Source organism: Maniola jurtina, chromosome 28 (assembly GCF_905333055.1).
Source record: "Maniola jurtina chromosome 28, ilManJurt1.1, whole genome shotgun sequence".
Taxonomy (NCBI): Eukaryota; Metazoa; Arthropoda; class Insecta; order Lepidoptera; family Nymphalidae; genus Maniola; species Maniola jurtina.
In genome coordinates, this window is record NC_060056.1 from 5,274,919 (window position 1) to 5,299,812 (window position 24,894).

Consider the following 24,894-nt stretch of genomic DNA (forward strand, 5'->3'; position numbering starts at 1 on the left):
AATGCTACGAAAACTTCACAAAGTAAAACTTATTGTTCAAATAATTACAACAGTGAAGATAGTTTGCTTACTGACACGAATGAGTATATTTGTGATGTATGTAGACATAAGTTTAAACGGAAAAGTCTCTTAGTTAAACACATAAAGACTCACAGTGAAGTAGAACCGTTCACTTGCAAGTATTGCCAATTCAAAGCTATATATAAATTTAGTTTAAAGAAACATATGCGAACTCACACGGGTGACAAACCATTTACTTGCGAGTTATGCGACTACAAATGTAAACAAAGTAGGGATCTAGTGCGACACATGAGAACTCACACGGGTGAAAAACCTTTTACTTGCGAGTTATGCGATTACAAATGTGCACTTAAGTCTAATCTGGCGAGGCACAAAATAACTCACACGGGTGAAAAACCTTACGTTTGTAAGTTATGTGATCATAAATTTGCACTATCAAGTCATTTAGTGAGACACATGAGTACTCACACGGGTGAAAAACCTTTTACTTGCGAGTTATGCGATTACAAATGTGCACTTAAGTCTAATCTGGCGAGGCACAAAATAACTCACACGGGTGAAAAACCTTATGTTTGTAAGTTATGTGATCACAAATTTGCACTATCAAGTCATTTAGTGAGACACATGAGTACTCACACTGGTGAAAAACCTTTTACTTGCGAGTTATGCGACTACAAATGTGCACAAAATAGTAGTTTAGTGCAGCACATGAGAACTCACACGGGTGAAAAACCTTACGTTTGTAAGTTATGTGATCATAAATTTGCACTATCAAGTCATTTAGTGAGACACATGAGTATTCACACGGGTGAAAAACCTTTTACTTGCGAGTTATGCGATTACAAATGTGCACTTAAGTCTAATCTGGCGAGGCACAAAATAACTCACACGGGTGAAAAACCTTACGTTTGTAAGTTATGTGATCATAAATTTGCACTATCAAGTCATTTAGTGAGACACATGAGTACTCACACGGGTGAAAAACCTTTTACTTGCGAGTTATGCGATTACAAATGTGCACTTAAGTCTAATCTGGCGAGGCACAAAATAACTCACACAGGTGAAAAACCTTACGTTTGTAAGTTATGTGATCATAAATTTGCACTATCAAGTCATTTAGTGAGCCACATGAGAACTCACACGGGTGAAAAACCTTTTACTTGCGAGTTATGCGACTACAAATGTGCACAAAATAGTAGTTTAGTGCAACACATGAGAACTCACACGGGTGAAAAACCTCACATTTGTAAGTTATGTGATCATAAATTTGCACAAGCTAGTCATTTAGTGAGACACATGAGTACTCACACGGGTGAGAAACCTTTTATTTGCGAGTTATGCGACTACAAATGTGCACAAAATAGTAGTTTAGTGCAACACATGACAACTCACACTGGTGACAAACCTTTTACTTGCGAGTTATGCGACTACAAATGTGCATATTCTAGTCATTTAGTGCGACACATGAGAACTCACACGGGTGAAAAACCTTACATTTGTAAGTTATGTGATTATAAATTTGCACGAACTAGTTATTTAGTGAGCCACATGAGAACTCACACGGGTGAAAAACCTCACATTTGTAAGTTATGTGATCATAAATTTGCACGAACTAGTTATTTAGTGAGACACATGAGTACTCACACGGGTGAGAAACCTTTTACTTGCGAGTTATGCGACTACAAATGTGCACGTAAGTCTAATCTGGCGAGGCATAAAATAACTCACACTGATACAAATCCTCCGTCATGTTCGTGAGCCGCACGCGGCACTCCGCCGCCGGCGCATGCTCAGGAGATACACTCTTGTTGAACTTTTTGCTGAAGCACTGTCATGAGTAATAAATATTGTGGTTAATAATGTTGCACACAATCTCTTAACTAAAATGGCTGGTTTAAATGTATTGTTATGCTTTTCATAACGCTCCCTGCCGAAAATTATAGCACTAGATTTAGATGTTCCAATTTAGTTTAGTGAAACACTGTTGAAGGTTGAAAATCTTTAGAGTGCACTTAGACTTTAGTTTCAGTTAAAACGAGGCAGATTTATGCCAGCGGTATTACGTTGTCTCGTTTTAAAGTGTCTTAAGTCTGAGCAAACTCTGAGTTCGCTCTATAGATCTCAGCCTTAGACCTGTTATGGTGGGCTGGCGATGGGGTGAGGATGATGATGATTTGGTTTGATTAAGAGACTATGTGACCCCCCGGCTGTAATGTATCTGATATATTATGTATCTGTAACTTTTGTATAAAATGTATCCTACATACCTAATGGTGAAAACCGCATCTGCAGTCCAGTAGACCTCAGGTGGAGGTGGACGTGCGTCGTGGATTGAGTGTGCGGATGAGTAACACTGTCACTGCTTTGCACTTCGTGCTGCACATTTCCCGACTAACAGTGTTGTTTTCTATATGATGAAGGCGGCTAGTCCAAGTTTCTCAATATGGAATATAAGAAAATATTCACAGTCTTACACACTGATATAGAATATGCCGAGACGTGAAAAGATCACAATTCAAGATCAGGATTTTTTATTTGCAGAAACATTTTTTACAATGAGATGTTATTACATATTGTCCAGTAAAAATGTTTCCCCTTAAATAATAAGACATGCAAAGTTAGTACCAAAACAACTTAAGAGCGTTGAAGCATGAGCCTGGAACACAAGTTTAGGTATTTACCCGAGGTTCTTTGTTTGTTTCCGTGAACGGACGTACCCAGCGCAGTTTAGTTTATAACAAACCGTTTTGATCCTAGACGATTTTCAAACAGATTATTTTTTCAATATTTTTAAGTATGTGGTGTTAGTTTGTCGTTTTTTTCAAAACAATGATGTTTTTTAAAACAGTGTATTGTCTTTATAGATTAAGTACGAGTGAATTGTAGTCAGTACTTAATACTAATCTTTTATATACTTGTGTAAGTATAAGAGAGTCAAGAAATTATACAAAATTCAACTTTCCTTATACATATTTACGAAAATATGGTTCCCTTATCATGCACAGTATAAATAGTTACACCTACTATAATAATTTTCACACATATATTTATAAAGGCTAAAATAAATGTGAAATCCGTCTAAAATTTAAACAGTCTTAAATATTTAATTTGCAATATTATCAAAAATATAATGCAATGCTAATACTCATAAAGACATTGAGCATTTTTTATTTATTTATGGTCCTTTACAATCTTTTCAAATTTTATTGTTAGTACTAAATCGTACTTACCGTAAGCGCAAGACAATGGACAGTACAATGAAAGGGATTAACAGGTACAAAAATGCAGATGTTACACTTGAGTAGGTATTTATTCATCAAAAATAAGTGCATTGCTACACGAGTAAGCTAGGGATACAAAAACAAAATAAGATAAAGTTTAAAACTAAAAGTACAAAAACCCACCTACTACTTTTAAAGACTTCACCGCAGATGATTGATTTATATTTGAATATGTATAAATTATTATATACATGTATTCGAAATTTTCATAGTAACTGCTATGATTTGATATCAAACTCGATCCATCTATTTCAAGTTTATTTTTTCTCGTTATACATTTCTTTTTCATGTCATGTGTAGGTAAACCAATTTCAATATACTTTTTGGGTTTTGTAGGTTATATCTCTTACATTCGTTTTGATTATGATAAGTTCTTTTATGACATATCGGAAAATTTTATGACATATGACAATATAGCCTCTAACACACGGAATGGTAAAGCGAAGCCAAAGAGAGATCTCATTTATCAAAATTGTGCAGTTTGGCAGTAATAAGTGAATCGATGAGCCAATAAACAAACAAATACGCAACACAACACGTGACAGGTTGTGATGGCAATCAGGGTGGGGACGCCCCGCACACCCACACAATCCCTGGGCTAATCCGGTGCGGGATAGCGCGGGTGACGTGCGGGTGTGCAGAACGTCCCCCGCCGCATACCTCAATTGCCATCTCGACCTGTCACGTACTATACATAGCTCCTGAAAACTCAGTCCTCTCTTGGTTGGATAAAAGATACTATATGCTATAATATTATAAATGCGAAAGTGTGTCTGTCTGTCTGTCTGTCTGCTACGCTTTCACGGCTCAACCGCTGAACCGATTTTAATGAAATTTGGTACCAACTTAGGATATTTTCCGGGAAAGGACATAGGCTACTTTTTATCCCGGAAAAACAAACAGTTCCCCCGGGATAGCACGCTGTGTTTCACGCATTTGTCGTTCAATAACGCCGCAACAGAGCTACGGTTTGACGGCATTTTTTGCACAGACATAATTGAAGACATAACAAGTGATACAGACTACTTTTTTCCAAAATAAACAAACAGTTCCCAAGGGACAGCACGCTATTTTTCACGCATTTGTCCTACAATAACGCCGCAACAGAACTACGGATTGACGGCATTTTTTTGCATAAACATAGTTGAAGACCTTGCAAGTGATATATGCTACTTTTTCCAGAAAAAACAAACAGTTCCCACGGGATAGCATACTATTTTCTCGTATATTTGTCGTTCAATAACGCCACAACAGAGCTATTTATTAACGTCAATTTTTTGCATTGACATAGTGGAGGATCTAAAAAGTGAAATAAGCAACTTTTCTCTCTAAAAATCAAACAGTTCCTGCAGGATAGCATGCTATCGTTCAGGCATTCGTCATTCATTAACACCGCAACAGAGCTACAGATTGACGCTTTTTTTGCAAAGACATAGCTGAGAACCTAATAAGTAATAAATGCAACTTTTTTTCCCGATAAATATGAACACTTTCCGCGGGATAGCATACTATTTTTCACGCATTTGTCGTACAATAACGCCGCAACAGAGCTACGGATTGACGCTTTTTTTTTGCAAAGACATAGCTGAGAACCTAATAAGTAACAAATGAGACTTTTTCTGCCGAAAAATATGGACACTTCCCGCGGGATAGCATACTATTTTTCACGCATTTGTCGTTCAATAACGCCATAACAGAGCTACGGATTGACGGCATTTTTTGCACAGACATAGTGGAGAATCTAAAAAGTGAAATAAGCTACTTTTCTCTCTAAAAACCAAACAGTTCCTGCAGGATAGCATGCTATCGTTCAGGCATTCGTCATTCAATAACGCCGCAACAGAGTTACGGATGGACGTTTTTTTTTGCAAAGACATAGCTGAGAATCTAATCACACTAATATTATAAAGGAGAAAGTTTGTATGTATGTGTGTGTGTGTGTGTATGTTTGTTACTCCTTCACGCAAAAACTAATGGACAGATTAGGGTGAAATTTAGAATGCAGATAGATTATACCATGGATTCGCACACAGGCTACTTTTTATCCCGGAAAATCAAAAAATTCTCACGGGAATTTTAAAAAACCTACATCCACGTGAACGAAGTCGCGGGTATCAGCTAGTCACATCACACTAATATTATAAAGGCGAAAGTTTGTATGTGAGTGTGTGTGTGTGTGTGTTTGTTACTCCTTCACGCAAAAACTACTGGGCGGATTGGGCTGAAATTTAGAATAGAGATAGATTATACTCTGGTTTAGCATATAGGCTACTTTTTATCCCGGAAAATCAAAGAGTTCCCACGGAATTTTTAAAAAACTACATCCACGCGAACGAAGTCGCGGGCATCAGCTAGTAAGTAATAAATGCAACTTTTTCTCCCGAAAAATATTATATGAACACTTCTCGCGGGATAGCATACTATTTTTCACGCATTTGTCATTCAATAACGCCACAACAGAGCTACGAGTATGTATTGACGTCATTTTTTTAGGGTTCAAGCAAAAACGGAACCCTTATAGGATCACTTTGTTGTCTGTCTGTCTTTCCGTCGTGTCTGTCAAGAAACCTATAGGGTACTTCCCGTTGACCTAGAATCATAAAATTTGGCAGGTAGGTAGGTCTTACAGCACAAGTACAGGAATAAATCTGAAAACTACGAATTAAAAAAAAATGTTTTAATTTTCAAACTAAGGTAACTATACCAAGTGAGGTATCATATGAAAAGACTTTACCTGTACATTCTAAAACAGGTTTTATTTATTTTTATGCATAATAGTTTTTGACTTATCGTGCATAATGTTGGAAAAAATAGCCGAGTACGGAACTCTTAGTGCGCGAGTGTGACTCGCACTTGGCCGGTTGTCTTGCATAGACATAGTCGAGGAAAAAGTATTATAGACTACTTTTCCTTTCAAAAAAAACAAATAGTTCCCGCAGGATAGCATGCTAAATAATAGCTAGTTCAAAAATAAAACCATCATAAAGATCCACGAGGGATGACCACGTGCAAATGATAGTAATTATCCTATTGTTTCAGGTGTTATGGTAGAGTGTACAATGTATACAACCAAAATCTAAATACAAAATACCGTACTAATGCTGTAAAAGACAATAAACTAATGCTATTATGCAAATGAAAAAAAAGAAATCATAATGGAATACAAGAAACCGCGCTAATGCCATAAAAGGACGATGAATCATCAAAATTTTATTTAGCGGCTAGGACAAATAGCAAGGCTATTGGGATATAGCATTGTCAGCCGGTAATAACTGTAAAACTATAAGCCTTTAAGAATATTTAATTCTGAAAAATTATAATTCTAGTCAATAACTAATTATACAAAATTCAACTTTCCGTTTATTTAAACATGGTTTTCCTTATCACAAACGGTATAATGAAACCTTGAGTATTGAGTTTTACATATTTATAAAAGCTCTTGAAATAAATGTGAAACCCATGTAAAATTTAAACAGTTAAAAATTTATTTTTTAGAAATTATTAAAAATATAGATCAATGCCACTGCTCTGATAGGCATTGATCTATTCTCTACCGAAATCGCGTTTTACAATTTTTTTCAAATTTTGAAAATTAAATTGTTCCCTTTCAATGACAGGGAACATAGATACCAATGCAGCTATTTGCTCGAGGCAATACTTATTTATTAACTAGCTGATGCCCGCAGCTTCACCCGCGTGGATTTTGGTTTCTAAAAATCCCGTGGGAACTTTTGATTTTCCAGGACAAAAGTAGCCTATCCGTAATAGCCCGTCCCCGGGATGCAACGCATTTCTGTACCACGTAAAAAACATCTAAACGGATGATCCTTTAAAAATCCCGAGGGATCACCAGGATTTAGGAATGCAATTCCTTACAGCATCATATAAACACAATTTAAAAATATACAAAAAGTTTTAATCTATCTTTAAGAAAAAATAGCGAGTATTAAAAATACCTAGTATTGAGAAGTGATAGTCGCACTACAATTTCAGGTAAATCGTAAATAATCCGATAACAATTGCTAAGCAAACAAGCGTTACGTCCGTTCTCGGAGAGGCCTCGGCCGATACTAATTTCCTAGTTCAATTTACTATTGCTTGTTGCACGGTTTTATGAAATTATGACTTTTTTGTTTGAATTTTTATAATGTAAAAAATGCCAAACGAAAGATTTGGTTCTGTCATCTTATTAGTTCAGGACCTTTTCTTTGGTAAATATATCTCTTTGTGAGAATCGACCAAGTAACTTTTGATGTAGTGAACGTCAAAGATGACACGAAATCCAAAATTCAGTAATAGTCTTTTGGTATTTTTGGGAATAAAAGATAAACTATGAATAAATTGCAAAATGTTGTCTGTCAATTTAATAAAACAGGAAATATTCTACAAAGTAGTATATACATGTTTTACATAAATGCAGTGTTTAATAAAATATAGGGGGGCAAAATGGCTTAAGAATAGCTCATGCCGGTTCAACACTCTTAAGATGTAACCTTTTCTTTAAAATTCAAAAATTCTTTTATTGTGTAGAAGAACCTTTCCATTAGACACCGTTTAAGCCTTAATGGAAATAGGTTTTAAGTAACTTCTATAATCGCTTTGGTATTTCATTGTATTGTAAACTATAATAGCATTGCATGGCACTGATACCACCCGGCATTCTTTTTTTTTATGCGTTACTATTAAATAGGAATTTACGTTGATGTTAGTAATGGGATTCTAGCTTCTCACTTAGGGTGAGGGTCCAGTCCAAATTACACAAACTGTTAACAATATTATTTTTCACAACTAGGCTTAGGTTACTTTTCTAGAACTTAATAATTTGAAGATATGTACATTTTTATTTATTGAAGTTGTTTACTGTGACTCTAAATGTACGATTTTAGTTTTTAGTTTAAAATGATTAAAATATGATCGTAAAATTAATTACAATAATTTTATTTTGCCTTAACACAGAGCCCCCATCCAATCAATCTGATCGTTTTAAAACAGAAGACTTTAATAAACTGTTCAACTGGAGAAATACAAGCTATTTTACAATAATTAAAATATAAGAATAAATTATTTTGTTTCAGTCGCTCCTCTGTCCGCGAGACTTGCGACGAATAACGGAAACAAATTGCAAGCTGAAGACGCCGATACAGACCAGAAGAGTAAACAACTACTTAAAATTAACAATGTCGAATTAAACAACCAATTATTCGATACCAACAATATAAGTAACAGTAATAGATTAACAGATTGTGTGGTCATATTATATGATATTTTCAAAAAGCCTGAAGAAGGTGTACCAATACAAGGTGAATCACTGGCGACAATGCGACCAAGTGTTAGTTCTTGGGACAGTCAGTGTCATATTGAAAAGGCCTCTAAAGATTTTAACTGTCAGGCAGTTACTTGGAATGAAGCCACTAGACATACGATAGGAGACATTCAACCAGCTACTAACAAACTGAAAGTTACTGAGCTTAATGCTACGAAAACTTCACAAAGTAAAACTTATTTTTCAAATAATTACAACAGTGAAGATAGTTTGCTTACTGACAAGAATGGGTATATTTGTGATGTATGTAGACATAAGTTTAAACGGAAAAGTGTCTTAGTTAAACACATAAAGACTCACAGTGAAGTGAAACCGTTCACTCGCGAGTTTTGCCAATTCAAAGCTATATATAAATTTAGTTTAAAGAAACATATGCAAACTCACACGGCTGACAAACCATTTACTTGCGAGTTATGCGACTACAAATTTACACAAAGTAGAGATCTAGTGCGACACATGAGAACTCACACGGGTGAAAAACCTTTTACTTGCGAGATTTGCGATTACAAATGTGCACTTAAGTTTAATCTGGCGAGGCACAAAATAACTCACACGGGTGAAAAACCTTTTACTTGCGAGTTATGCGACTACAAATGTGCACACAGTAGTAAACTAGTGCGACACATGAGAACTCACACGGGTGAAAAACCTTTTACTTGCGAGTTTTGCGATTACAAATGTGCACTTAAGTCTAATCTGGCGAGGCACAAAATAACTCACACGGGTGAAAAACCTTTTAATTGCGAGTTATGTGACTACAAATGTGCACAAAATAGTAGTTTAGTGCAACACATGAGAATTCACGCGGGCGAAAAACCTTACATTTGTAAGTTATGTGATTATAAATGTGCACGAACTAGTACTTTAGTGAGACACATGAGAACTCACACTGGTGAAAAACCTTACGTTTGTAAGTTATGTGATTATAAATTTGCACAATCAAGTCATTTAGTGAGACACATGAGAACTCACACTGGTGAAAAACCTTTTACTTGCGAGTTATGTCATTACAAATGTGCACGTAAGTCTCATCTGGCGAGGCATAAAATAACTCACACTGATACAAATCCTACGTCATGTTCGTGAGCCGCACGCGGCACTCCGCCGCCGGCGCATGCTCAGGAGATACACTCTTCTTGAACTGTTTGCTGAAGCACTGTCATGAGTAATAAATATTGTGGCTTATAATGTTGCACACAATCTCTTAACTAAAATGGCTGGTCTAAATGTATTGTTATCCCTTTCATAACGCTCCCTGCCGAAAATGATAGCACTTGATTTAGATGTTCCAATTTAGTTTAGTGAAACACTGTTGAAGGTTGAAAATCTATAGAGTGCACTTTGACTTTAGTTTCAGTTAAAACGAGGCAGATTTATGCCAGCGGTATTACGTTGTCTCGTTTTAAAGTGTCTTAAGTCTGAGCAAACTCTGAGTTCGCTCTATAGATCTCAGCCTTAGACCTGTTATGGTGGGCTGGCGATGGGGTGAGGATGATGATGATTTGGTTTGGTTAACAGACTATGTGACCCCCCGGCTGTAATGTATCTGATATATTATGTATATGTAACTTTTGTATAAAATGTATGTTACATACTCAGTTCTGAGTATGGGGACCCCCAAAATTTATTGTTTTTTTTTTTCTATTTTCGTGTGAAAATCTTAATGCGGTTCACAGAATACATCTACTTACCAAGTTTCAACAGTATAGTTCTTATAGTTTCGGAGAAAAGTGGCTGTGACATAAGGACGGACAGACAGACATGACGAATCTATAAGGGTTCCGTTTTTTGCCATTCGGCTACGGAACCCTATAAAGGAGGAGGTTCTCAATTCATCGGAATCTTTTTTTTTTTAATATGTATGTTCCCCGATTACTCAAAGACGCCTGGACTGATTTCGATTTTGTTTTTTGTTTGAAAGGGTATATTTTAGAGTTGGTCCCATATTTTTATGAAGATCTGATGAATATCTTTGGAGACCCCCTTCACCCCCTAAGGCCGCCACTGAGTGTAATAGCTTAGTAAACAGTAAGTTAGGTTTTGACTGTGCATCGCATATTGTAGTACAGTGGGGCCACTAAAAATTGTGAAATAATAAATTTTCAAAAGAAAAATAAAACCGACTTCAAAAACTACAAGCACTAAAAAGTAAAAAATATTTTTTGTTTCTACACGTGTAGTGTATGTATGAAGTCGGGCGAGCTTCACACTTTGATTTCTAGTTTCTTTTACTATGCTCGCTCGACTTCATACATACATTACACGTGTAGAAACAAAAATTATTTTGACTTTTTAGTGCTTGTGGTTTTTGAAGTCGGTTTTATTTTTCTTTTTTGTGTTTAATATGTATGTATGTATGTCCACGTTAGGAGTTGCAAAGTTTGTCACCTGAACTTCACCTTTTCAAAACTCTGCATAATAATGTGGGAAAAAGAGGATTGAGGATCTTAAATAAATTAAGTGTTTGATAGGATCTCCAAAACAGCTAGCATAACAATTTTTTTGGTATATGGACAGACAGACAGACAACAAAGTGATCCTATAGGGGTTCCGTTTTTCCTTTTGAGGTACGGAACCCTAAATAATGGTTGCAAGAAAAAAAATGTGCAATAGATGACCTCGAACGACACATTAAGATTTGATATTGAAACTTTATTTAATTTTAAACTTATTTTTAAGTATTTTTCTTTAAATGTTAATATTGACACGTAAATAAGACAATTTCAAGTCTGTATTCTTTACATAAATTTACTTGTTATATAGTTTTCCTTGTATTTAAATAACTAAGTATAGCTACCTATTAAAATGTATTACTGATAAATTGCGTGGGCAGATTGTAATTGGACGTTTATCATTTTAAGACCTATTGTAGGTAACTACATACAATTTTGCAATTAATAAATAATCTAATGTATGATAATTTGTGAATGATAATAAATAATTTGTCATGTTTTAATTAGAGGGGAAAGGAGAGTATTAGTCATGACTTACCATGACAATTTTTTTTATTTAAAAAAAGCATGGAAAACTTAAAAGTTTTTTGAATCCATTATTGCCCCTTGATCCTATTTCTGAGATGCGGCTACATGCCCAACAATGCTTTATACAACGTCATAGTTTCTGCCGTTAAACAACACGTTGAACTGAGTGGCTACACTAACGGTTAACGGTTGGCGTTAAAATGTCCTCGTTTCAAGATTGACGTTGACGCCGCTCAAGGTTTAATGAATAAGTATCAATTTTTATTATATGAATATATTTTATCATTACCGAAGGAAGAAAAGAGAATACAAAGAAAGAGAAGATGGTGGACTATACAAATGCACAGGAAAATCCAGAAGTAAGATGGCATCATCATTACATAATATTTAACGAATGTTTTTATTTCTTTTGCGGAATGTATAGAATAGCGAATAGTGCTTATTATCCTATTTAAAACTATTTTTTGCAAATGATTAGTTTTTTGATAGGTAATGATAACATTATTTCATACATAATGATCAGTTCATCGTCGGCCGGCGATCAGTGTTTGACAAGTTTCTAAAGTTACCCATTCCCACAGTACCTGTGGTGTTGTCAACTTAATTAATTATCAATCTGTGTTAGTCAATAACGTACTGCTCTGTGGTAGTGCAGTGACCAGAGACGTGCTACCTAAACATGATTGTGCACTTCAGCTTTAATTCCCTGCAAAAATAAATTCTATTGCATTAGCATAAAGTCCAATTTCTAATACAATTATGCTAAGCGAAAAAACGAGCCGAGCGAGAGGTCTATAAATTGGAGTGTGTCACTGTCTAATGGATTGCAAGCATAAAAAAACATTTTCTATGGTACGAATTATGATGTAGCTCACAAAGTTCTTATTCATTGTTTATTTAATTTCAAACAACAAGATTACTTTCTTTTGTTTTCGCAGTAATTTTCATACTGTTATCTTTATTTTATAATGTCATTAAAATATCATTTAGTTTAAAAAGTATTATAAATATTTTTTTAAATTAATAGGATGACAACACTGGGTGTCAAGCAAAACAATATGGCGAACATTCTGTACTATACTATACAGAAGTAGTAAGGTAACCATAATTTGATTGTTTAATGGAAGTGTTTTTTTCTGTTTATCGATAGATTTCTCAAAAATGAAGACTTAAGGCAAAAAAGGATCGCTGTCGTTCCAGAAAATATCACCAAATATTCGGCAGTTTGCGGAATGCATTTTAAAGCGGAAGATTTTGCTACGGCTTCGTGTGCACTGAATTTTTTTTAAAAAGAAACGCTGTACCATCAATTTTCCCAAAAGTATGCCTTGCTTACGAACTTCCTAAAACTGTTTAGGACCTAAACACATGCACCAGATTATACAAAATAATTTTACTTACCTATATTATAGGTACCCATACTTAACATGACTGGTACTTTTTCGCAGAACAAAAAAAAATTGAATTTCTCTACTTTTATAACTACAGCGCGGCAGACTATGGCCTAAACCTTTATCATTCTGAGAAGAGACCCGTGCTCAGTAGTGAGCGGCGATGGGTTATCATGATGATTCATCCTCTCCTATTCTCGTATAATCCGTCAAATGTCTTACATTATCAAATCGTGTTGTCACCCTAATAGAAAGGGACACAATCCAATTTAGCGCTATCTCAATAGGCTCGTTTTTGGTGTCTCAGTGCACAATCTTGTTTAGGTAGCATGTCTCTGGCAGTGACTGATCTACATATTTGTCAAAAGGGCTAGAACCAAGAGCCGTAGAACCAATTTTTAAAAACGCATAAATTTTGACCCACTTTGACCCTTTGAACCATTGAACATGATGGTCTTTGAATAAGTACCTTATTCAATTTTGACAGAGCTCAAAGAGCAAAGAGGAACCCAGAGCCGTAAAATCACTAATAACGTAGTGTTTACATACTCTTTGATCATTAAAAAAAATTTTTTGACACTAAGAAATGTTTTCAAAAAATGTGGAAATAAATTTTAACCGAGAAATTAAAGAATTTTTCCTTGTTTTTTCCAATACTATTGTTTAATTCGCGATTGCGGAGTAATTTTCTGGTGAATAGCGTAATGTGAAATGTAAATCGTAGGTAGTTTGTTAGCCACTTTCATTGGTCAGTGCAAAGGTTGGAGAAACTACAAATCATTGAAAATGCGTTGTTGTGTGCCATTCTGCACAAATACTCCCACCAATGTGTCAACATCTGAGTCGAAGGGGATCAGTTTTCACGCGTGAGTTTATTCAATATTTGAGTTTACTCTCACATCCTAGCTGTAGCCGTAGTTAAGGTGACACATACGCGTTTCTCCATACGAACGTATTACTTCTAATAATCTACTACTTGTTATGCTAGATCTAAAGCTAAGCCAGATATATCTCTCCATTATCCGCTTTGTCTTAATAGAATAGAATAGATTTTTATTCAAATAAACTTTTACAAGTGCTTTTGAATCGTCAAAATAATCAACCACTGGTTTGGAATTGTATTCCTACCGAGAAGAACCAGCAAGAAAATCGGCGGTTGCTCTTTTCAATTGTCCAATTTACAATAATATTCCTTAGTATACGAGCAATTGCAGCCCCGTGCATAACTTTAATGTATAGTATAATATTATACAAGGTATTAATTTTGATAGTAATGAGTAATGACTCTTGAAACATCTCTGTTTAAGCCAGTATTTGAGGCAAGTTCGTGAGTAAATAAACCATGTAAGAAACTACAAAATTTCCAAAACTATTTGGTGGTGACACATCACATATTTTGCTCTTGAGTTTTCTTGCCCTAAAATGTTGATTGCAATAGCTTGCTCTTGAAACGACCATGGCGAGCGCTTTTCAGTTTTTTTCAATTATTTATCTACCTACGTAGTACCAAAAATTAATAAAAGAAAAAAGAATAAAAGTTCTCATTTGCAAACCTTAAATTTAAAGTTCTACTTATGATTATGGTTTCCTCCTACAATATCAAAAGTCCTTAAAAGTTAAGAAGGTTAAACCAGCATTCTAAATGCTGGTTTAATTTGGTTAAACATTAGTTGAGGAAGGTTCACGAGGCAGGCTACTGCTGGTATAACATAAATGGTAATTTCCAGTCTCCCCAGTGATGTGTGTCTGCGCGCTGCTTGGCTCAGAGCCCTCGGCAAACAAGACAGTCAGCTACCAGACTCTGCTGTGGTCTGCTCCCAGCATTTTCTTGATGATGAAATGTATGAAACAGAAAGTGGCTTAAGGCAGATTGCTACTGGTGCTGTTCCTTCAACAGTGCAGGTAGTTACTTCTTTATAATGTACCTAATGTTATATATTGTGAATTAAAAGTAGAAATAATTTTAAACTGTTAAATATGTTTCCAGGTTTGCATGATATGTCTAAACACTGACAACAAGCTGTATCTAATGAGTAAACACAAATTGGAAGAAGCATATGAGCGGTTAACCGGATATCCAGTAAGTAGTTGATTTATGATCCATAGTGATTGTATTATTTGAGGAATGATTGAATATTTTAATTATAATAGTATTTTGTTTCAGTTGTATGATCAAGGAAACCTGAAACAAACACTTTGTGTACAATGTGCTCAGAGACTAATAAACTTTAGTAGATTCAGAGACAAGAGCTTGAGAGCCCGTGCACTGATGATGGACTTAGTTGAAAAACATGAATTAGTGAGTACTTAAAGCACTACTTAATATAAACTTAATAGTTTGCACCTTAGCTGTAATACTTGCTTTTCATTATAATGTTAATAATGATGTAATCATTCAAACATAAACTTATTTCCCAACAGATAACACGGCGACATATCAAAGGGATAAACCGCACAAAGAACCAACTAAAGAGTAATTTTGTGATGAAAACTCTAGGACCTGACCACTGTGACTTATACATACTGGACTCCACAGACAAACAGACAGAATCAGAGCCAATCGGCTATAGTGCTGTTGTGAAGAATGAAGAAAGTTTTGACTCGCCGGTTGATGAAGACATGGAAGTGGCAGAGGAAGATGACAATACTGCAGACAATGTCAATGATGAGTTAGATGCGTGTAAGGAGGAGTGCTTCTCTGAGGATAGCATAATGTTGGAAACGAAATTGCTGGATGATGTTATTTGCAAAGCTCTGGAGAACCCAGTATTTGCAGAACAAGTGGCTGAAATACCGGATTTGTTAAAGTGTGAAAGTGCTGCCTTCCAATGTACTTTATGTTCTGAGGAGTTTGTTAGTGAACATGCGTACATGCAACATATGCACATGCATGACCAGGTGAGTCTTCACTATGGAACACTTGCATCAATTTGTGTTCATATGATAATGTGTTCAGTCGGATGCTCACACTCAAAGGACAAAAATGTAAAAATGAAAAATATTTTATTAACAAAATATAGTCTTATACAATAATTTCCCTGTGTCTGGTGGTACCCACACTAGGTAATCCTGTGTCGTGGGTACCTAGTTTGCGTTGACAATATTCCATTTACAATTTTATTTGACACTCGGTTAAATTAAAGCTAACAGTATAACAATTATTAAGAATAACATTAAGCGTTAATATTAAGTATAACAGCTATTCTAAGATTACAGAAATAAAGATAAAAATAAGGATGTGTGTGTGTCTACGAAGTAATTTAGTTGCGTTGCATTAATATCTAAGTGAATGTTTAAAAACAAAACAAAACAAACAAAATGAAAAGTAGTAACAGAGTAACAGAGTGCCCTTATTTTAAATGCAGGAAAAGTTTCTCTGTAATGCCTTTGTTTTGTTTTCAGCAGAACAGTGACGGAAATGCTGACTGTAGCACGTCTCAAGTATGCAAGCCTCATACAGCCGTGAGCTCCTCACACTCTCCATGCCTCACTGAGAACAAGTCAGTACACCTACCATTACTATTTTACAATACAACATATTTCGGAGTGTACACTTGTACAATATCGTAATTCAATTTTCCTACTCTATGAGTACCTGCTCTGTACAGCACAGCTGCATGCTAGCGAGTGGGTCCCCAGTACACTGTAGATACATTCCAATATATCTTACAGGCAGGCCATTCCTCTGAGCCAGGCCTCGAGCCTGTCTGCACACAGCCCGTCTGCACACTCACCTCAAACTGCAGGTCAGTGACCATTTCACTCATTTATATAGCTTATTATTTACTAGCTGACCCGAATAACTTTGTTCCACCTTATAGGCAATAAATGAGCAGATTTTGGATTTTAAGTTAAATTTTTCACTAGGATAATAAATATAAATACAAGTGTAAATAAAAAAATTAGTAACTCCTCCAACAAGTAAAGGTTACAGTAACTAGAAAAGAGCTGATAACTTTCAAACGGCTGAACCGATTTTCTTGGATTATAGCTAAGAATACTCTCGATTCGATCAAGCCACCTTTCAAACAAAAAAAAACTAAATCAAAATCAGTTTATTAGTTTAGGAGCTACGATGCCACAGACTTTAGACAGACAGCTGTTTGGGTCGGTGGTTACAAAAAATTAAGTATTTGAATGATTCTTTATTGGCCATGTATTTTGGTGCATGGGTTGCACTCTTCAGTGGCAGTTCGGCTTGGTTCAACCTAATGGAAGTTAAGCGCTCCGTTTCTATTTTGACGTACATGTCGACTCAATACTGCTGAAGCGATCGACGACACCGCAGCAAATCGTTGTCAGCATTTTGACGAATGATCAAACGATATTCGTAATAATTCACCGAGCTAACCTTCTCGGTAGTTTCTTCGCCAAAAAAAAAAAACAGTAGAATTAGTATTTTGTATGTAAAACTTATATCCATAATTTCAGCACAGTTATAAAGGTGTGTCTAGTGTCAATGAATATTAAAAAAAGGCTTGTAGTTAAACAATATAAAACTCACGTTAAAGTAAAACTGTTGCAAGCAACTGTTGTTGTTTTTGTAAGTTGCAAGTTCTGAGAACACAACTCTAAAATATATAAAAGTAAGTTAGCATTTAAACTATCCTGAGTGCTATTCGTCATAGATGTCAAAATGACTTTTATCTGAATGTTCCGACGGATGTCTCCTACATAGTTATTGCCGCAGTCACAGCATCATGTATGAGCCGGCACATTACGCTTAAAAATGGGAAATTAATATCCATCTATATGGGTGTTGGACTTTCCAAGTTCCGCTCAACGAAAATTTTTATAAGCTAAGAAACAAATATTTTGTTTCAGTCGCTCCTCTGTCCGCGAGACTTGCGCCGAGTAACGGAAACAAAGTGCAAGCTGAAGACGCCGATACAGTCCAGAAGAGTAAACCACTATTTAAAATTAACAATGTCGAATTAAACAACCAACTATTTGATACCAACAATGTAACTGACATTAATAGATTGACTGATTGTGTGGTCATATTATATGATATTTTCAAAAAGCCTGAAGAAGGTGTACCAATACAAGGTGAATCACTGGCGACAATGAGACCAAGTATTAGTTCTTGGGACAGTCAGCGTCATATTGAAAAGGCCTCTAAAGATTTTAACTGTCAGGCAGTTAGTCGGAATGAAGACACTAGACATACGATAGGAGACATTCAACCAGTTACTAACAAACTGAAAGTTACTGAGCTTAATGTTACGAAAACTTCACAAAGTAAAAGTTATTGTTCAAATAATTACAACAGTGAAGATAGTTTGCTTACTGACAAGAATGGGTATATTTGTGATGTATGTAGACATAAGTTTAAACGGAAAAGTGTCTTAGTTAAACACATAAAGACTCACAATGAAGTAAAACCGTTCACTTTCGAGTTTTGCCAATTCAAAGCCATACATAAATTTAGTTTAAAGAAACATATGCAAACTCACACGGGCGACAAACCATTTACTTGCGAGTTATGCGACTACAAATGTACACAAAATAGTAATCTAGTGCGACACATGAGAACTCACACGGGTGAAAAACCTTTTACTTGCGAGTTTTGCGATTACAAATGTGCACAATCAAGTCATTTAGTGAGACACATGAGAACTCACACGGGTGAAAAACCTTTTACTTGCGAGTTATGCGACTACAAATGTGCACAAAATAGTTGTTTAGTGCAACACATGACAACTCACACTGGTGACAAACCTTTTACTTGCGAGTTATGCGACTACACATGTGCATATTCTAGTCATTTAGTGCGACACATGAGAACTCACACGGGTGAAAAACCTTTTACTTGCGAGTTATGTGACTACAAATGTGCACAAAATAGTAGTTTAGTGCAACACATGAGAACTCACACGGGTGAAAAACCTTACGTTTGTAAGTTATGTGATCATAAATTTGCACTATCAAGTCATTTAGTGAGACACATGAGTACTCACACGGGTGAAAAACCTTTTACTTGCGAGTTATGTGACTACAAATGTGCACAAAATAGTCATTTAGTGCAACACATGAGAACTCACACGGGTGAAAAACCTTACGTTTGTAAGTTCTGTGATTATAAATTTGCAGGAACTAGTCATTTAGTGAGACACATGAGAACTCACACTGGTGAAAAACCTTACATTTGTAAGTTTTGTGATCATAAATTTGCACGAACTAGTCAGTTAGTGAGCCACATGAGAACTCACACGGGTGAAAAACCTTATGTTTGTAAGTTATGTGATTATAAATTTGCACAAACTAGTCATTTAGTGAGACACATGAGTACTCACACGGGTGAAAAACCTTTTACTTGCGAGTTATGCGACTATAAATGTGCACAAAATAGTAGTTTAGTGCGACACATGAGAACTCACACGGGTGAAAAACCTTTTGCTTGCGAGCTATGCGATTACAAATGTGCACGTAAGTCTAGTCTGGCGAGACACAGGAGAACTCACACTGATACAAATCCTCCGTCATGTTCGTGAGCCGCACGCGGCACTCCGCCGCCGGCGCATGCTCAGGAGATACACTCTCGTTGAACTGTTTGCTGAAGCACTGTCATGAGTAATAAATATTGTGGCTAGTAATGTTTCACACAATCTCTTAACTAAAATGGCACTTTGACTTTAGTTTCAGTTAAAACGAGGCAGATTTATGCCAGCGGTATTACGTTGTCTCGTTCTAACAGTTTCTTAAGTCTGAGCAAACTCTGAGTTAACTCTATAGATCTCAGCCTTAGACCTGTTATGGTGGGCTGGCGATGGGTTGAGGATGATGATTTGGTTTGGTTAAGAGACTATTTGACCCCCCGGCTGTAATGTATCTAATATATTATGTACTAGCCGATGCCCGCGGCTTCGCCCGCGTGGATGTAGTTTTTCAAAATCCCGTGGAAATGCTTTGATTTTCCGTGATAAACACACACACACACACACGCGCGCACGCACGCACGCACGCACGCACGCACGCACGCACGCACGCACGCACGCACGCACGCACGCACGCACGCACGCACGCGCACACACACACACACACACACACACACACACACACACACACACACAAACTATCGGCTTTATAATATTAGTGTGATATGTAGCTTCTGTGTAAAATTTATCCTACATCCCTAATGGTGAAAACCGCATCTGCAGTCCAGTAGATCTCAGGTGGAGGTGGACGTGCGTCGTGGATTGAGTGTGCGGATGAGTGACACTGTCACTGCTTTGCACTTCGTGCTGCACATCTCCCGCCTAACAGTGTTGGTTCGATAAAGGCGGCTCGTCCAAGTTTCTCAATATGGAATATAAGAAAATATTATTCACAGTCTTACACACTGATATAAAATATGCCGAGACCTGAAAAGATCACAATTCAAGATCAGGATTTTTTATTTGCAGAAACATTTTTTACAATGAGATGTTATTACATTTGTCCAGCAGAAATGTTTCCCCTTAATAATAAGACATGCAAAGTTAGTACTAAAACAACTTAAGATGTAACCTTTTCTTTAAAATTCAAAAATTCTTTTATTGTGTAGAAGAACTTTTCCATTAGACACCGTTTAAACCTTAATGGAAATAGGTTTTAACTTTTAAGTAACTTCTCTCGCTTTGGTATTTCATTGTATTGTAAACTATAATTGCATTGCATGGCACTGATACCACCTGGCATTCTTTTTTTTTTATGCGTTACTATTAAATAGGAATTTACGTTGATGTTAGTAATGGGATTCTAGCTTCTCACTTAGGGTGAGGGTCCAGTCCAAATTACACAAACTGTTAACAATATTATTTTTTACAACTAGGCTTAGGTTACTTTTCTAGAACTTAATAATTTGAAGATATGTACATTTTTATTTATTGAAGTTGTTTACTGTAACTCTTAATGTACGATTTTAGTTTTTAGTTTAAAATGATTAATATATGATAGTAAAATTAATTACAATAATTTTATTTTGCTTTAACACAGCCTCCCGTCCAATCAACCTGATCGTTTTAAAACAGAAGACTTTAATAAACTGTTCAACTGGAGACATACAAGCTCTTTTACAATAATTAAAATATAAGAATAAATTATTTTGTTTCAGTCCCTCTTCTGTCCGCGAGACTTGCGACGAATAACGGAAACAAAGTGCAAGCTGAAGACGCCGATACAGTCCAGAAGAGTAAACAACTATTTAAAATTTACAATATCGGATTAAACAACCAATTATTCAATACCAACAATATAACTGACATTAATAGATTGACTGATTGTGTGGTCATATTATATGATATTTTCAAAAAGCCCCAAGAAGGTGTACCAATACAAGGTGAATCACTGGCGACAATGCGACCAAATATTAGTTCTTGGGACAGTCAGTGTCATGTTGAAAATGCCTCTAAAGATTGTAACTGTCAGGCAGTTAGTCGGAATAAAGACACAAGACATACGATAGGAGACATTCGACCGGTTATTAATAAACTAAAAGTTACTGAGCTTAATGCTACGAAAACTTCACAAAGTAAAACTTATTGTTCAAATAATTACAACAGTGAAGATAGTTTGCTTACTGACAAGAATGGGTATATTTGTGATGTATGTAGACATAAGTTTAAACGGAAAAGTGTCTTAGTTAAACACATAAAGACTCACAGTGAAGTGAAACCGTTCACTTGCAAGTTTTGCCAATTCCAAACGAAATATAAATGTAGTTTAAAGACTCATATGCGAACTCACACAGTTGAAAAACCTTTTACTTGCGAGCTATGTGATTATAAATTTGCACAAGTTAGTCATTTATTGAGCCACATGAGAACTCACATGGGTGAAAAACCTTTTACTTGCGAGTTTTGCGATTACAAATGTGCACTTAAGTCTAGTCTGGCGAGGCACAAATTAACTCACACGGTTTGAAAAACCTTACATTTGTAAGTTGTGTGATTATAAATGTGCACGAACTAGTCATTTAGTGACACACATGAGAACTCACACGGGTGAAAAACCTTTTGCTTGCGAGCTATGCGATTACAAATGTGCACGTAAGTCTAGTCTGGCGAGACACAGGAGAACTCACACTGATACAAATCCTCCGTCATGTTCGTGAGCCGCACGCGGCACTCCGCCGCCGGCGCATGCTCAGGAGATACACTCTTGTTGAACTGTTTGCTGAAGCATTATCCTTATCCTAATCCTACGAATATTATAAATGTGAAAGTGTGGATGTTTGGATGTTTGTTACTCAATCACGCTAAAATTATTGGACGGATTTGGCTGAAATTTGGAATGGAGATAGATTATACCCTGGATTAACGCAAAGGCTACTTTTTATCCTGGAAAATTAAAGAATTTCCGCGGGATTTTGAGAAACGTAAATCCACGCGGAGGAAGTCGTGGGCATCAGCTAGTAATATAAATGTGAAAGTGTGGATGTTTCGATGTTTGTTACTCAATCACGCAAAAAGTACTGGATGGATTTGGTTGAAATTAGGAATGGTGATAGATAATATATTGGATTGACACATAGGCTACTTTTTGTGTCTTCTATGTATGTATAGCTTCTATGTATCTCCACGTTAGGAGTTGCAAAGTTTGTTAACTGAACTTCACCTTTTCAAAACTCTGCATAATAATGTGGGAAAAAGAGGATTGAGGATCTTAAATAAATTAAGTGTTTGATAGGATCTCCAAAACAGCACTATACTGGAAAAATTGTTATGCTATGTGCATAAATGTTGATGCACATAGCGTAACAATTTTTTGGTTTACTTACTTAGCTTTACTTGTTAATTGTTGCATAATATTTCTAATGTGTTTAACAAATTAGCAATGGAGATCAAAATTCTTCCAATTAAACAATTGAGTCATAAATTTTAAAAAAACCGGCCAAGTGCGAGTCAGACTCGCGCACTGAGGGTTCCGTACTCGGGTACTTTTCCAATGTATGTTTCCAAAGCCCTTTCATATGATACTACACTTGGTATAGTTATCTTATTTTGCAAATTAAAACATATTTTAAATTTTTTTTAAATGATGTAACCACAAATTCGCGATTTCAGATTTATTCCCTTTACTTGTGCTATAAGACCTACCTACCTGCCAAATGTCATGATTCTAGGTCAACGGGAAGTACCCTATAGGTTTCTTGACGCACAGACGGACAGACAACAAAGTGATCCTATAAGGGTTCAATTTTTCCATTTGAGGTATGGAACCCTAAAAAATGGTTGCAAGAAAAAAAAATGTGCAATAGATGACCTCGAACGACACATTAAGATTCGATTTTGAAACTTTATTTAATTTGAACTTATTTTTAAGTATTTTTCTTTAAATGTTAATATTGACGTGTAGGTAATTAAGACAATTTCGAGTCTGTATTCTTTGACATAAATTTACTTTTTATATAGTTTTCCTTGTATTTAAATAACTAAGTATTAAAATGTGTGACTGATAAATTGCGTGGGCAGATTGTAATTGGACTTTTATAATTTTAAAAAAGACCTATTTGTACATACATACAATTTTGCAATTAATAAATATTCTAATGTATGATAATTTGTGAATGTAAAATTTGTCATGTTTTAATTAGAGGGGAAAGGAGAGTATTAGTCACGACTTACCATGGCAATTTTTTTATATATAAAAAAAGCATGAAAAACTTAAAAGTTTTTTGAATCCTTTATTGTCCCTTGATCCTATTTTTGAGATGCAGCTACATGCCCAACAATGCTTTAGACAATGTCATAGTTTCTGCCGTTATACAACACGTTGAACTGAGTGGCTACACTAACGGTTAACGGTTGCCGTTTACGTTGGCGCTAAAATGTCCTCGTTTCAAGATTGACGTTGACGCTGCTCAAGGTTTAATGAATAAGTATCAATTTTTATTATATGAATATATTTTATCATTACCGAAGGAAGAAAAGAGAATACAAAGAAAGAGAAGATGGTGGACTATACAAATGCACAGGAAAATCCAGAAATAAGATGGCATCATCATTACATAATATTTAACGAATGTTTTTATTTCTTTTGCGGAATGTATAGAATAGCGAATAGTGCTTATTATCCTATTTAAAACTATTTTTTGCGAATGATTAGTTTTTTGATAGGTAATGATAACATTATTTCATACATACCTTAACATCAGTTCATCGTTGGTCGGCGATCAGCGTTTGACTTGTTTCTAAAGTTACCCATTCCCACAGTACCTGTGGTGTTGTCAACTTAATTAATTATCAATCTGTGTTAGTCAATAACGTACTGCTCTGTGGTAGTGCAGTGACTGATCTACATATTTGTCAAAAGGGCTAGAACCAAGAGCCGTAGAACCAATTTTTAAAAATGCATAAATTTTGACCATCTTTGACCCTTTGAACCATTGAACATGATGGTCTTTGAATAAGTACCTTATTCAATTTTGACAGAGCTCAAAGAGCAAAGAGGAACCCAGAGCCGTAAAATCACTAATAACGTAGTGTTTACATACTCTTTGATCATTAAAAAAAAATTTTTTGACACTAAGAAATGTTTTCAAAAAATGTGGAAATAAATTTTAACCGAGAAATTAAAGAATTTTTCCTTGTTTTTTCCAATACTATTGTTTAATTCGCGATTGCGGAGTAATTTTCTGGTGAATAGCGTAATGTGAAATGTAAATCGTAGTTTGTTAGCCACTTTCATTGGTCAGTGCAAAGGTTGGAGAAACTACAAATCATTGAAAATGCGTTGTTGTGTGCCATTCTGCACAAATACTCCCACCAATGTGTCCACATCTGAGTCGAAGGGGATCAGTTTTCACGCGTGAGTTTATTCAATATTTGAGTTTACTCTCACATCCTAGCTGTAGCCGTAGTTAAGGTGACACATACGCGTTTCTCCATACGAACGTATTACTTCTAATAATCTAC

General features: G+C 35.7%; 1 protein-coding gene across 1 annotated transcript in view; it reads left to right on the forward strand.

Annotated features, from left to right (window-relative positions):
* Window positions 1-24,894, forward strand: part of LOC123879326 — a 47,738-nt gene that overhangs the window by 15,737 nt on the left and 7,107 nt on the right. The window contains exons 4-11 of the mRNA XM_045926972.1: window positions 15,162-15,296; window positions 15,419-15,895; window positions 16,400-16,497; window positions 16,670-16,743; window positions 17,822-19,489; window positions 21,093-21,814; window positions 21,921-22,087; window positions 24,638-24,787. Of these exons, the coding sequence (XP_045782928.1) occupies window positions 15,162-15,296; window positions 15,419-15,895; window positions 16,400-16,497; window positions 16,670-16,743; window positions 17,822-19,489; window positions 21,093-21,814; window positions 21,921-22,087; window positions 24,638-24,787 (3,491 nt within the window). The remainder of the gene's footprint in view (window positions 1-15,161; window positions 15,297-15,418; window positions 15,896-16,399; window positions 16,498-16,669; window positions 16,744-17,821; window positions 19,490-21,092; window positions 21,815-21,920; window positions 22,088-24,637; window positions 24,788-24,894) is intronic.